Source organism: Dendropsophus ebraccatus, chromosome 10 (genome assembly GCF_027789765.1).
Source record: "Dendropsophus ebraccatus isolate aDenEbr1 chromosome 10, aDenEbr1.pat, whole genome shotgun sequence".
Classification (NCBI taxonomy): domain Eukaryota; kingdom Metazoa; phylum Chordata; class Amphibia; order Anura; family Hylidae; genus Dendropsophus; species Dendropsophus ebraccatus.
Genome location: NC_091463.1, coordinates 73,651,045 through 73,664,145, shown reverse-complemented (window position 1 = coordinate 73,664,145; position 13,101 = coordinate 73,651,045). Strand labels below are relative to the sequence as shown.

The 13,101-nt window shown below is 41.9% G+C and overlaps 1 protein-coding gene across 11 annotated transcripts in view; it reads left to right on the top strand.

Annotated features, from left to right (window-relative positions):
- Positions 1-13,101, top strand: part of RYR1 (ryanodine receptor 1) — a 92,987-nt gene that overhangs the window by 11,684 nt on the left and 68,202 nt on the right. For 7 of the 11 annotated variants that reach the window (XM_069943321.1, XM_069943316.1, XM_069943322.1 and 4 more), the window contains exons 2-4: positions 11,421-11,540; positions 11,623-11,727; positions 12,874-12,894. In XM_069943321.1, coding sequence (XP_069799422.1) covers positions 11,421-11,540; positions 11,623-11,727; positions 12,874-12,894 — 246 coding nt within the window. The remainder of the gene's footprint in view (positions 1-11,420; positions 11,541-11,622; positions 11,728-12,873; positions 12,895-13,101) is intronic. The other 4 variants (XM_069943325.1, XM_069943326.1, XM_069943324.1 and 1 more) reach the window with 1 other exon arrangement.

Genomic DNA, 13,101 nt, shown 5'->3' with positions numbered 1-13,101 from the left:
GCCGACAATATTACTATATAGTAGTAGTAATAGTTTGGAACAGTTGGTGTAATGCCAGTACAGGTGCCCATGAACTCCCATTTAGTAATAGAGTTAGTAACAAAAAGGCTGATACAACAGCTCTGGCCAGTGGCAGAAGATAAAAATGTAGGCCTTATTCCCACGTTTCCTGTTTCACGGACGACACAGACGTGGAAGGCCTGTAGTGTAATGCCCCCCGTCCCTGCACAGCAGCATCTCCAATATAATGCTGGGAGCAGCGAAACTGTATGAATATGGCTGTTTCAATACAGTGCTGTGTATATTCATAAGTTTCCCGCTCGCAGCATCATATTGGAGATACTGCCGTGGGGGAAGGGGGGGGGGGTCCACATCCATCCTTACAAACCAGATAAAAAGAGCAGCACAATTTTGTAATCACATGAAGGGACACACCACATATACAGATAGGAGACCCTTGTCAGAACTAAGACTACAGCTACATGGTGAGTGCTGCGTGACTGCATCCACTATTGTTAATTTTCAATGTGGTAACTGTTTATCTTACTGTATGTCACACAGCCAGAAGTCGCCATGTAGCCCTAGCCTTAAAGGGGTACTCCAGCGAAAATCTTTTTCTTTCATATCAACTGATATTAGAAAGTTATATAAATTTGTAATGTTCTTCTATTAAAAAATCTCAAGTCTTCCCATACTTACCTCTCCTTCTCTGGACAGTTCCTGTCTCGGCCAGGGATGTCAGCAGAGAGCACTGTGTCAGACTGAAAATAAAACATTTCCTGCAGGACATATAGGAGCTAATAAATATGGGAAGACTTGAGATTTTTAAATAGTAAGTAAATTGAAAATCTATATAACTTTCTGACACTAGTTTATTTGAAAGAAAAAGATTTTCGCTGGACAACCCCTTTAAGATAACTAGAAGTTTGCTCAATGTTTTCCTTGATGGGGTTATCCAGTGCTACAAAAACATGGCCACTTTCTTCCAGAGACAGCGCCACTCTTGTCTCTAGTTCAGGTGCGGTTTGCAATTAAAGGGGTTATCCAGCACTACAAAAACATGGTCACTTTCTTCCAGACACAGCCCCTCTCTTGTCTCCAGCTTGGTCAGGGTTTTGCTGCTCAGTTTTATTGAAGTGAATGGAGCTTAATTGCAAACCGCACCTGAACTGGAGACAAGAGTCGTATTGTCTCTGAAAGAAAGTGGTCATGTTTTTGTAGCACTGGATAACCCCTTTAAGGGTACGTTTACACTTACCGGATCCGCAGATGATTCTGTAGGTGTGAACGCACCCTAAAAGGGTAATCCACTGCTACGAAACACATGGCCACTTTCTTCCAAAGACAGGATCACTCTTGTCTCCAGTTTGGGTGCAGGTTTTGAAACTCAGTTCCACTGAAGTAAATGAAGCCTAATTGCAAACCACACCTGAACTGGAGAAAAGAGTGGTGCAAAAGTGGCCATGTTTTTGTAGCGCTGGATAACCCCTTTAAGTTTTCCATTACAAAATAATGTAGGGGAGATAAAGAAGTTATGTGGTATTAGGCTATGATCACACACTGTCTTTTTAGACCAAATAACAGCCATTATTTAAAAATTTTATAATGATGGCCATGAATAATAGTCATGATCATTTTTAACGGCTCTCATGATCAAAAAACGGAAGCTTCTCTTCAAATAAAAGACTGTGTATGAACTTGTGCATCTGTTCACTACCACACCTTAGACTACACTGGACTTGTCCTCAAACAGGGGACCTGGCATAAGCCAGGGCCCAGCTTGACTGCTGTAGGGACCGTTCTGGCTTGCGTCCTCTCTCTACAGTAACCAGACTAGGAACGGAGACTAAGTGTGACTACACATCCTCTCCCCACGTGACTACCTTCTACAGGGTATGTAATGCCTACTGTGAGTGGGTGAGAAGAGGGTGCAAGAGAAGAAGAGAGAAACGGGATAGTCAGAGAAGAAGAAAGAGCTCTCATTGGTGCACAAATCACAAATAAAAATAATACTTGAGTACTACAGCTGTGCAATATATATAGATACAGAATAGTGACATCTAGTGGCAAAAGTTAAGTACAACTACATCACCACTTACACTTGGAGTATAAGCTTTTGCAAAGGGTGCCTCCTTTAGCAACACCCGTGGTGGGACACTGCACATAGCCTTCTGCATTCTCAGATTACCCCCTACTACAGCATTTGGAGGGGTGTGACCCCATCTGCCTTATAAAACTGGAAATATACAGAGGGGGAAATTTTTTGCACTGCGTTTAAGAATGTCCCTGCAGCGCAGATGCTTCCCAGTTCATGTATAGGTGCAATGCATCTACATAAATCCCGTGCGCACCAGTGTGCACACGTAGTGAAGCCTACACCAGCGCAGAGAAGAAAGGTTAAATTCGGCAGACACAGAGGCCGCGTCCTCTGTTCTGCTCCCTATCTAAGCCCCTCCCTGCCCTTCTGGCATAGAGTGGTCAGATTCTAAAATTTATTCACAAAAGACGCGAATGCAAATAGATATATTCGCATCTGCCCCTCTGCGACATAAAAAGCAAATTTCAGCACTTCATAAATGTCCCCCTTAATGAATACCAGACTGATTTACTGTGGAAAAAGCCGAAGCATATTGACATTGATTTTGTAGTGGATTCACTGAGGAAATGCTGCAGGTTTTACCTTCCCCATTGACATAAATGGAGAAGCCGCAATATTTATATCCGCAGTATGGGTCAATTTTCTGTCAGGACACTTTGTGCTGTCTATAGATGAGATTTAAAGAAATTCACCTTTAGGGTATAAACCCACACACCGTATACGCAGCGTATTTACTGCTGCAATACGCAGCAAATACGCATCAAATACGCAACAAATACGCAGAAGATTAGATCTAAATAACTGAACACAGCATCAAATCTAAACCATCAAATCTGCTGCGTATTTGTTGCGTATCTGCTGCGTATACGGTGTGTGGGTTTGTACCCTTAGGCTATGTGCCCACAATGTATAAATAAGCGCAGATAAGTTTTGCAACCACAGATGCTACTTGCTCTCATTTATACATTGTGTGAACCCAGCCTTAGGCCATGTTCACACAAAGTAAAAATAAGGGTAAAATACGGCCGTATTTGGATAAATACGGCCTGAAGTAAAGATTATGTTCATTATTTCAGGCCGTATTTATCCAAATTCGGCCGTAGTTTACCCTTATTTTTACATTGTGTGCAAATAGTCTTAGGGTACAAACACACACACCGTATACGCAGCAGATACGCAGCAGATCTGCAGCAGATTTGATGCTGTGTTCAGTTATTTAGATCTAATCTTCTGCGTATCTTCTGCGTATCGCAGCAGTAAATACGCTGCATATACGGTGTGTGTGTTTGTACCCTTAGGCTATTTTTTAAACGCCAATAAAAACGCTATATTCGCTGCTTTAAATTTTTTTAGCTAAATGTTAGCTGGAAGTCAACAGGCAAATATGAAATGAAATCTGCTTAGCATTTTTATTAATGGCATTTCATTAGCCCACTATGGCATTTATTTTTTTCAGATTTTTTTTCTGATTGTCCTTCCACATAGCTTTATAGGTCAGAAAAGGAAACAAAAACTGGAAAAAACATTTGTGTTCATGCAGTTTGGCCTCACATTCTTTACTAAAAAAAAATAAATAAATTCCGGTACAAAAAAATAAAATCTGTCTGAGGGAAGCTTTAATTTGAAGGTGCTGTAAAGATTTTGGCTACATTCTTGCGCTTCGTATTTTTGGACGATGTGCTTCAGACCGGACTTCAGACCTCCTGGCATCATTGTTCATGAATCATGATGATGCTGTGAGCTCCGAAACTGCTTAATGGTGCATTCACACCTACAGGATCTGTAGCTGATTTTCTGCAGCAGATTTCATTTAAATAACTGAACACACTATCAAATCTGCACCATCAAATCTGCTGCAGATCCTGTAGGTGTGAACGCACCCTTAAGCTACACATTACTCTACTGACATTGCATCATACAGTATGTATAATAATGTTGGGAGTTCCGAAGTCTGGTTCGTAGCACATCGTCCCTATATACGTCCCATGAAAATAAGGCCTTATACACAGGTTCAGTATTTTTTTTTATGTCCGTAGATTGCTCTCGCTATCCACCTGTACAATCCGATAAAAAGCACGGATTGGGGATCTGTAGTGCATCCGTATTTCCGTAAATACGTTTTGAGAAACATGGCCTTTCAACATGTGACTAATTGCTCATCCTTCCTTATTTTTTTGCGGAAATACAGATGGCTAAAAAAAGGTTACAATCTGTAGATCCCATTGATTTCTATGAGAGAATCCGCAAAAAAATCTGGGTCCGCGCTAGGACATGCCCTTTTTTTTTTCCCAGGATTGGTTTTGCGCCCTTGTAATCTACTGATCATGTGAGTAGCCTAACACTAACTCGAGTGCACTAACTCGAGAACGGAAATACGGATCCGTAGATTACGGGACATGTGAATAAGGTCTTAGGCCTTACTGTGCTGAAAATCTGTCCAGTGCGTTTTTACCCTAAAGGCCCCATGAATCAGAAAAGGAGCAATATTAGCAAGGCTTCACACAGCTTTGCCTGGCGGTTTTTCTATTAATTTTTTTTTTTTAGCCAAAATCAGAAGTGGATTCAGAAATATAAAGGAAGTAATGATACTTAGATACACTGCTGGATTTGCCTAAAAAAAAATAAGTAAAAAACTGTACGTGAAACAAACCCCTATAGCTCCACAGTCAGGGGCCATACTACAGGTACTAGGCTCTGCCATGTGTAAGGGCAATTTAAAGGTAGGCATACACCCTCAATTACTGTCAACCGATCGTTCAGGTAATAGTGTTCTCTATAGTGAGGGGAGGGTTTAGCCTCAGCGAGAGAGCTCTCCGAGAACAAAGGGGTCGGGTAGTGATTTTTTTATGATCCTCAACCCTTAAATCCATTGAGTCCCATACACATCATACTGAACCCCCAGCAAGTAGCTGGTATTGACAAGAAAGTATAAAGTGTATGAGGACCTTTAGAGGACACAAAGGGAAGATGGACAGGGACTTGTTTGCTCCGATCACCTCTGATCTGGTGGTTAGGACTAGAGATGAGCGAACCGGGTTCGAGTCGATCCGAACCCGATCGTTCGGCATTTGATTAGCTGGGGCTGCTAAACTTGGATAAAGCTCTAAGGTTGTCTGTAAAAAATGGATACAGCCAATGACTATATCCATGATTTCCACATAGCCTTAGGGCTTTATTCAGTTCAGCAGCCACCGCTAATCAAATGCCGAAAGTTCGGGTTCGGATCGACTCGAGCATGCTCCAGGTTCACTCATCTCACTCACAAGGTCTTTGGTGTAGCCCTTTCAATTCATCATCATCAGCCACATATTCATTGTTACACTGGGCAATGTGCGTCCGACAACTATGATTTTATTATCTGTACAACATTCACACATGCAATCAGGGACCCACAGTTATGGCCAGGACTACAAATGTGCAGCTGCAACTATCCACAACCTGTCCGACATTGAACAGACACCTCCATCCACTATAGGCATATAGGAATGAATTGGTCCTTATTCTGTCCGTATTTGAGAATCTGCAATTACTGATGTGTGAAAGTGGCCTAACAGTAGCCTTACTATAAAATGTACAGTAAATCCCATCGATCTAACAGCAATTCTTGTAGCTCCACATATCCATTAACCGCATTGCCTTGGGCTCTCAGTATCTGTTCACAGGTGGACTGCCCATATAGTATTCCTATAAAAACAGAGGAGGCTGGGACCTTTATAAATATAGAAATGATGACGTCAAGCCATTGATAGCTGCCTCCGTAGTGTCAGCATATTGCTTTCAGCTCCCTGACCCTACAAGTAAATACAAGTATCAGGACAGCATACACTATTCATTTAGGGCCAGTTATATGGGAAATAACGGTGTAGCAAACTAGAGCATATTGGAGGGCGGCAGCAGCAGCAGGCGTGAAGTGTCCGTTATATGGCCGTTTGCTGATGAGTGTGTGGGGATTGCAGGAATCCCTGGTATTTGCTGAGTCCAGGTCACAGTAAAACCCAGAACAGGTGCAGCCCTAAAATATCCCGGTTGGTTGTGGTGGGGAGTGGAGCAGAGAGGCGGACGGGTGCAGGGATGGCTCTGCGCAGAGGAAAAGAAGAGAAGAATTTACATTTTGCTTTGTAATCACTGCGGTTTTTAAATGTGACAATCCTGGGCTGGTGGTGAAATGTATTAGATGTGGTGACATGCTGGAACATGGCTACTGAAGACATTGATGGCTTGCATCATCATCATATATCTTCTCCTAATACTGCATATAGCTCACCCCTCTAACATCTCCTATTACTCCATATAATATGTCCCATGCCTACTTCTATTACCCCATATACCCTCTGTGTATCTCCTCCTATCAGCCCATGTAACCCTTCCATATAACTCCTCCTATTACTCCATATAATACCCCCATCTCCTATCACACGATAAAAGGTTTATATACCCTCTATGTATAACTTATTCCATTTTCAATAAGTCTCTCCATTATCTCTTCCATTACTTCATACAACACCTTCCTTTGAGGAACTCCGATCATTTTTACAATCTTAGGCTATGTTCACACAACGTAAAACTACGGCCGTAGTTCTGCGGTGTGGAACATAGTCTTATTGTCAATTAGATCCCGGCCGGAGCGTACACACATCGTATACGCTCCGGTCGGGATCTGTGCAGTGCCGGAAAAAACTGACAGGTCAGTTTTCTGCGGCCGGAATTCACTGAATTATGGCCGCAGAAAGACCTGTCAGTTCACTCGCTTCACTGTGGGCTATGGGAAGCTCTGATGCGGGCACGCGCTGATGTGCCCGCATCAGAGCTCCGCGGCCGGAAAGATCACCCGGCCAGAGACCGGCCGTTCCGTGACCGGAACGGCCGGTCTCATACAGAATGTGAACATCGCCTTAAAGGGTTGCCTGACAACTGTATCTTCTATATGGTCTTGAAGTGTCTTAGCAACCTCAAAACCCAATGTCGGATCCCCTGTAAGCATACACTTACCCACGATTCTATAGATAGGGGATGAGTATGAATGGTTGGCCAAACCCTTTAGCATGGGTCTCCAAACTGCGACCCTCCAGCTGTTGCGAAACTACAACTCCCATCATGCCTGGACAGCTAAAGCTTTGGATTTGGCTGTCCAGGAATGATAGTAAATGTAGTTTAGCAACAGCTGGAGGGTCGCAGTTTGGAGACCCATGCTTTAAGGTGTTCCTGTCAGGAAAAAAAGAGAGACACATATCAAAAGTTTTTTTCTGTTAAAGGGGCATTCCCATCTCAGTTTGTTATCTATAGGATAGGGGATAAAAAACTGATTTCTAGGGGTTCAACTTTTGGGACCCCTACCTATCCTAGGAAGGGGTTCTATAATGAAAAGACACTGTACTGTGCCTGTGTGACCGCCGAGGCCTGTGCTTCATCTATTCACTCAGAATTGCTCGGTCACCCCGAGTGAATGGATGACTGCGTATCTGTTCTCGCGATCCCAGGTGGTTGGACCCCCGAACATCGAATAACAAGTCGAGATGCCAATATCCCTTTAATCCTGTAAATTGTAAGGTGCAGCCTCTATGGATTTGGCTTATTTCTCCAGCACATCCCAGAGATACTCGATACTTGGAGCTAGGTAATTATGAGGCCACGTCAACCCACTCCAGAATAATTTTGGCAGAGGTCATGTGCTCACCCTGTACTTTTACCTATTATATCACCTAATCTGTCTTTTTAAAGCTTACTATTACGTTATTACTATCACCCTCTCACTCCCTTCTTGTCACCGCATAGTCTTCCCTTATAATTTATCCTTAAAGGGGTTGTCCAGCGAAAATCTTTTTCTTTCAAATTAACTGGTGTCAGAAAATTATATAGATTTATAATTTACTTCTATTAAAAAAAATCTCAAGTCTTCCCATACTTATCAGCTGCTGTATGTCCTGCAGGAAATGTTTTATATTCAGTCTGACACAGTGCTCTCTGCTGACATCTCTGACCGAGACAGGAAGTGTCCACAGCAGGATAAGTATTCTATGAGGATTCATAGAAAACCAAGGCAGAGTTCCTGTCTCAGCCAGAGATGTCAGCAGAGAGCACTGTGTCAGACTGAAAATAAAACAACATTTCCTGCAGGACATACGACAGCTGATAAGTATTGGAAGACTTGAGATTTTTTAATAGAAGTAAATTACAAATTTATATAACTTTCTCACACCAGTTGATTTGAAAGAAAAAGATTTTCGCTGGACGACCTTAAAGGGCTTGTCCAGCGAAAATCTTTTTCTTTCAAATCAACTGGTGTCAACTGTGGTGTCTATCTATCTATCTATCTATCTATCTATCTATCTATCTATCTATCTATCTATCTCTGTCTTTAGTGGTCTGTGTGATAATATTCACCTCTATGGCAAAAAAAAACCCTGACAGATGCATTCCAAGGAATGAATATCTTGGCCATGCTGATAAATCCTATGGTTTTTAGTCTATATTGCTTACTATTGATTGTTAAATTATTTGATCAAAATACTGTATATACAGTATAGAGGCTTTACTACCATTGTATCTATAAGAAGAGAAAAAAGGACATACCCTACACAAATAATAGGGCTATACTATACGTTTCCAGATATTGGGACCATGCAGTAACCAAATAATAGTGCCATAAAGTGAGTCCTCACAGACTCGTCGGAACATGAAAGATGGAATCTGATTGGTTGCTAGGGGCAACTGAGACAGTTTCACTTTACACCATGTTTGAGAAATCTCCCTCTATACCTCTAAATTTCTTTGTCCAACCCATTGCACACTGTGTCTGAAGTGGTGATATTGCTGTAGGTGACCCCATCAGTCCAACGTGAGATATATGAATGATTGTCCACCAGACAGCTACCATGCTGAACATAGGGGCCAGGAGAAGGAAAATTCTGAAACTTCTTAAGCAACAAGAGACCTTGTCCTGCCCATGTATGTTGCTATGACTGTAATAAGGAGCACACATGCCATGCTGCTTTTCATCTATTTATTGTTTGTTACATTTACATTTACATTCCAGTTACATTTATTTATGTGAAAACATTCTGTATAATCTGTAATTTATTAATTGAAATCTCTAATGTTGCCATGCTAAGGAGTCCAGTCCATTGTGACACCGCCCACTGGACTCCTTAACACAGAGTGAGCAACAAATTACAAGTTATACTAAATCTTTTCCTACAAATATATCAATCTGCTGAGCTCTTCCTGCTCTATAACATGATTGTGATAGGTAAGATGGCATTGTCTTCTTGGTGACAGGATCCCTTTAAATGATTGACAGCCAGCTCATCTTTGTCTTCAGAGGATTTCAACATCAGACAGCTGTCAATCATCCTGGTGAAGGCTTCCTGAAATTAGAGCAGCATCTGGAGAGCGGGATGGGCACAGACATTGTCAGTGGGAAATAAAGATAATTTTTTACAAAGATGCTGCATCACAGAGCAGCACTAAAGGAAAATATGTGATGCTCATGTAATAGGCAACTGGCTGCATATACACATATTTGTGCTGTCAGTTTCCCTTTACATTTGGGTTGTCACCTGTCTTAAAGGGGACCTGTCATCATTTTGCACCAGTTATCAATGCGCTCCCTGGCAGCTTACCCCTGCCCAGCTAGCATGATCCTCCTATGCCAAAATAATAATAATAATATTTATTTGTATAGCGCCAACAGATTCTGAGTGAGAGCTATAAAACAAGTCAGTGGGGCAGGGAAAACCATGGGGGACTGCCATGATGACCGGTGGTTCAGGCAGAAGGAAAGTGATGACAGGTTCCCTTTAATTAACAACATTGTAGTGTGAAAATATATGGAGCCCATGCCCATGGGAACCGCAAATGGGGCTGCTTTGAGCTGGGCTTCTAATGTCTTTACAGGCCCAAATTAAACCATACTAAATTATATTTTTTAATTTGTTTTTAGATAACAGAGATTGGTAAAGCCAAAGAGCTCAGATTATTGTAATGCAGTTTATTCTAACAGTAATAGTAACCTCACTACTTACACAATTGCTGACTATATCAGTGACGGGACACATAATAGAAGCATTGGGACTTCTCCTCTAAATTCCTACTACAAGGCACTTTTTTTTTTTTTAGATCTCCTAATTGCTTTCTTTGGGATATACATGTATAGGATGTAGGACACAAGTACAGCACCATATTTATTAACAAATGGGAGGTTACAGGAAGAATATTCTCTCAATATTGCCTCTGTGTCTACATAACTTTGTGCGTACTCAACTCTAGCGGTATCACTTAAGTTCCCTTACTAAGCCCAAGAATCTCCCTAGAAAAAATTGAGCCTGGAAAGCTAGAAGAAGTGTAGGGGTGGCAGCTACTGGTTCCTGATAGGGCCATTCTAAGGCTGGTTACATACTTTTTGCATTGGTGTCCAAAAGCTTCATGTTGCGGCTCTGTGTAGAACATAGGGATAAAGTAGCTAGGTTAGATTAAGAGTAGTGTTGAGTGGACCTGTTCAGGTTTGGCAACATTCTCCAAACCCAGGTATTCGGCATTTGATTCCCCGCGGCTCCAGAAATTGGATGCCGCCTTAGGGCTACAAGGAAAACATGGATACAGCCTATGACCACGTTCACACAATGTATATTTAGCATAAATCAAGGCCATTGTTGCAATTTGCAATTTGATTTATGCTAAACATACTTTGTATTTGAACAAATGGAATCCCATTTGTTTCTGCGGCCACAAATCATTGAATAGCGTCCACACAGACATTCACACTCCAGCTGTGATCCCTAGTGGCCACGCAAAAAACTGACATGTCAGTGCACACAATGGAGCATGCGGCTCCAGCCACACTCTTCATTGTGTGCAGCAATGAAATGGGATGCGGGTGTACACACATCCGAATTCGCCAGAAATGAAGACCATCCAGCCGGTACTGCAGTACTGGCCTAGATGATCTAAAGTAACACCGGCCGTTCTCAACACTAATTATGAGTCTTTGGATCATACATCTTATGACCCCAAATGGTTCACCTTGTGACATACTACTGAAGTATTTGCCCTATAGCAGGTCTAGATTAAAGTTTGTAAAAGCCCTGTGGATGTTGCTTCATGCTAAATGAAAGTATGCAGTCCAAAAGATCTCATCTAAAAGGTGCATTAAGCAGCATCCAAAGGGTTTGCCATTGTATGTTGGGTTATGTTGGCTGCTCCAGCACTCCAGTGTAGGGCATGTAGAGCATCTCAAGTAGCAGTAAAAAGTATCTGAATCCTAAATCCAAAATCTAAATCAGAGAGGAGATGTTTGAAGCGTCCTCATAATGTATCTCTATTGCAGGAAGATGTGGTGGTCTTGCAATGCAGCGCTACAATCCGAAAAGAAAACCTCAAGATGTGCATGGGAGCAGAAGGCTTTGGGAATCGCCTTTGCTTCCTGGAATCAACATCCAATGCTCAGGTAAGGAGGAACACGTAGCTGTTGTGGCGTCTGTTGTTCTTAATCCACAAGTTTCTTATGTTTCCCTGTTGTCTTTTTCCAGAATGTACCTCCAGATCTTGCAATCTGCTGCTTTACTCTGGAGCAATCTCTGTCGGTCAGAGCTCTGCAAGAAATGTTGGCAAATACAGTGGAGATGGGAAATGAGGTATTGTCCATTGTTATTCTGCCATTTCACCTTACAGGCTTATATCTGTCTTATATGTGTCTTCTGTTGTTTTTGTCATCACTATTTTTGTTGCCATTGTCTCTTGTATGTCCTTGTTCATTTGTTGCTTTGTCGTCATTCCATTGTTAAAGCTCATCATGTGTTTCCTTCCATTAAGGTTTTGTTTTCTCGTAATCCATAATCTCTTATTCCTAGCTGGGCCTGAGGCTTTTTTTTTTTTACTTCTTTTGTAGCTTTTTTTTCCAGATTTTTTTTTTTCATTTGATGACCAAGTTTTGAAACTCTTATGGCTTCATGTTCTATTTTATTGATGCCCAAAAACAACCAAAAAAGTAAGGTTTGGGCTTGGTATCTAAATATCTATATATTTATTTATATTACATGGGTTTGCTACTTACATATTGATATTCCATATGATCCCTGGGCTTAGTATATACATAGTGATAGTCCTTAGGATTGCCTAATTCCCTTAATAATTTCCAACCTATAGCGAAATCTCTACGTTCAAAGCGAATGTATCACCAGGTACATTGCTTAGTTTTTTTTTTACAGAACAGACCGACGCTGGTGTGAGCATGCCAGTGGCGCAGTCTTTTTTTTTAACCGCTGACCGGTTCCCGCCTACGGCGCTGGTCTATTCCCAAGCAATGGCCCAGCACAAAGCACTGGGGGTAGGCCTGTTGGCCTCCAGTGTAACGATCTCTCCTCTGTGACATTGATTCTAATGAAGCCGCGTCACAGAGGGGAGGGGGGTTTATCACACTGGGGGCCAGTGGGTCTGCCCCCAGTGCTTCGTTCTGGGCTGGTGCTCGGGAATGGACCAGCGCCGTAGGCGGGAACTCTCCAGGTTAGGCCCCTGCAAAACATTATACTTTTAATAGAATGCCTATAATAAACTTTTTGGATTCCAATCTGATTTTAGGCCAATTCTAAACCAATTGTTTCAACCTTTTATAACTCTATTTAGACATTAGAAAAATTTAGAGAAATTGTCAGTGCAGGATAGAAATGTCTTGTGACCACATCTTCATTGTGTCACACTCAATATGGCTGCCTCACAGACCTCTCTTTGACATAATTTCTTCTGTGTTTTGTTTTGGCTTTCTCTTTTTGTCTTTGTGCTAGGCGCCCAATTTGGACAAATGGGTATGTTTTGTGACCTTGCTCTGTGTCCTCCCGTGACTTTCCATTCTTTCCTTATAACTGCTGAAGCCCTATCACTCCATCTCCATCCTAGAAAACATTGCCAAATGTTGAGCCTCTTTCCTTAATCATGAAAGTCCCTAGTGCTTGGCTGTACCATCTTACAATGGCGGTTTGAGTAATATGTTGTATCCCTTTTGCTTCCTAGTG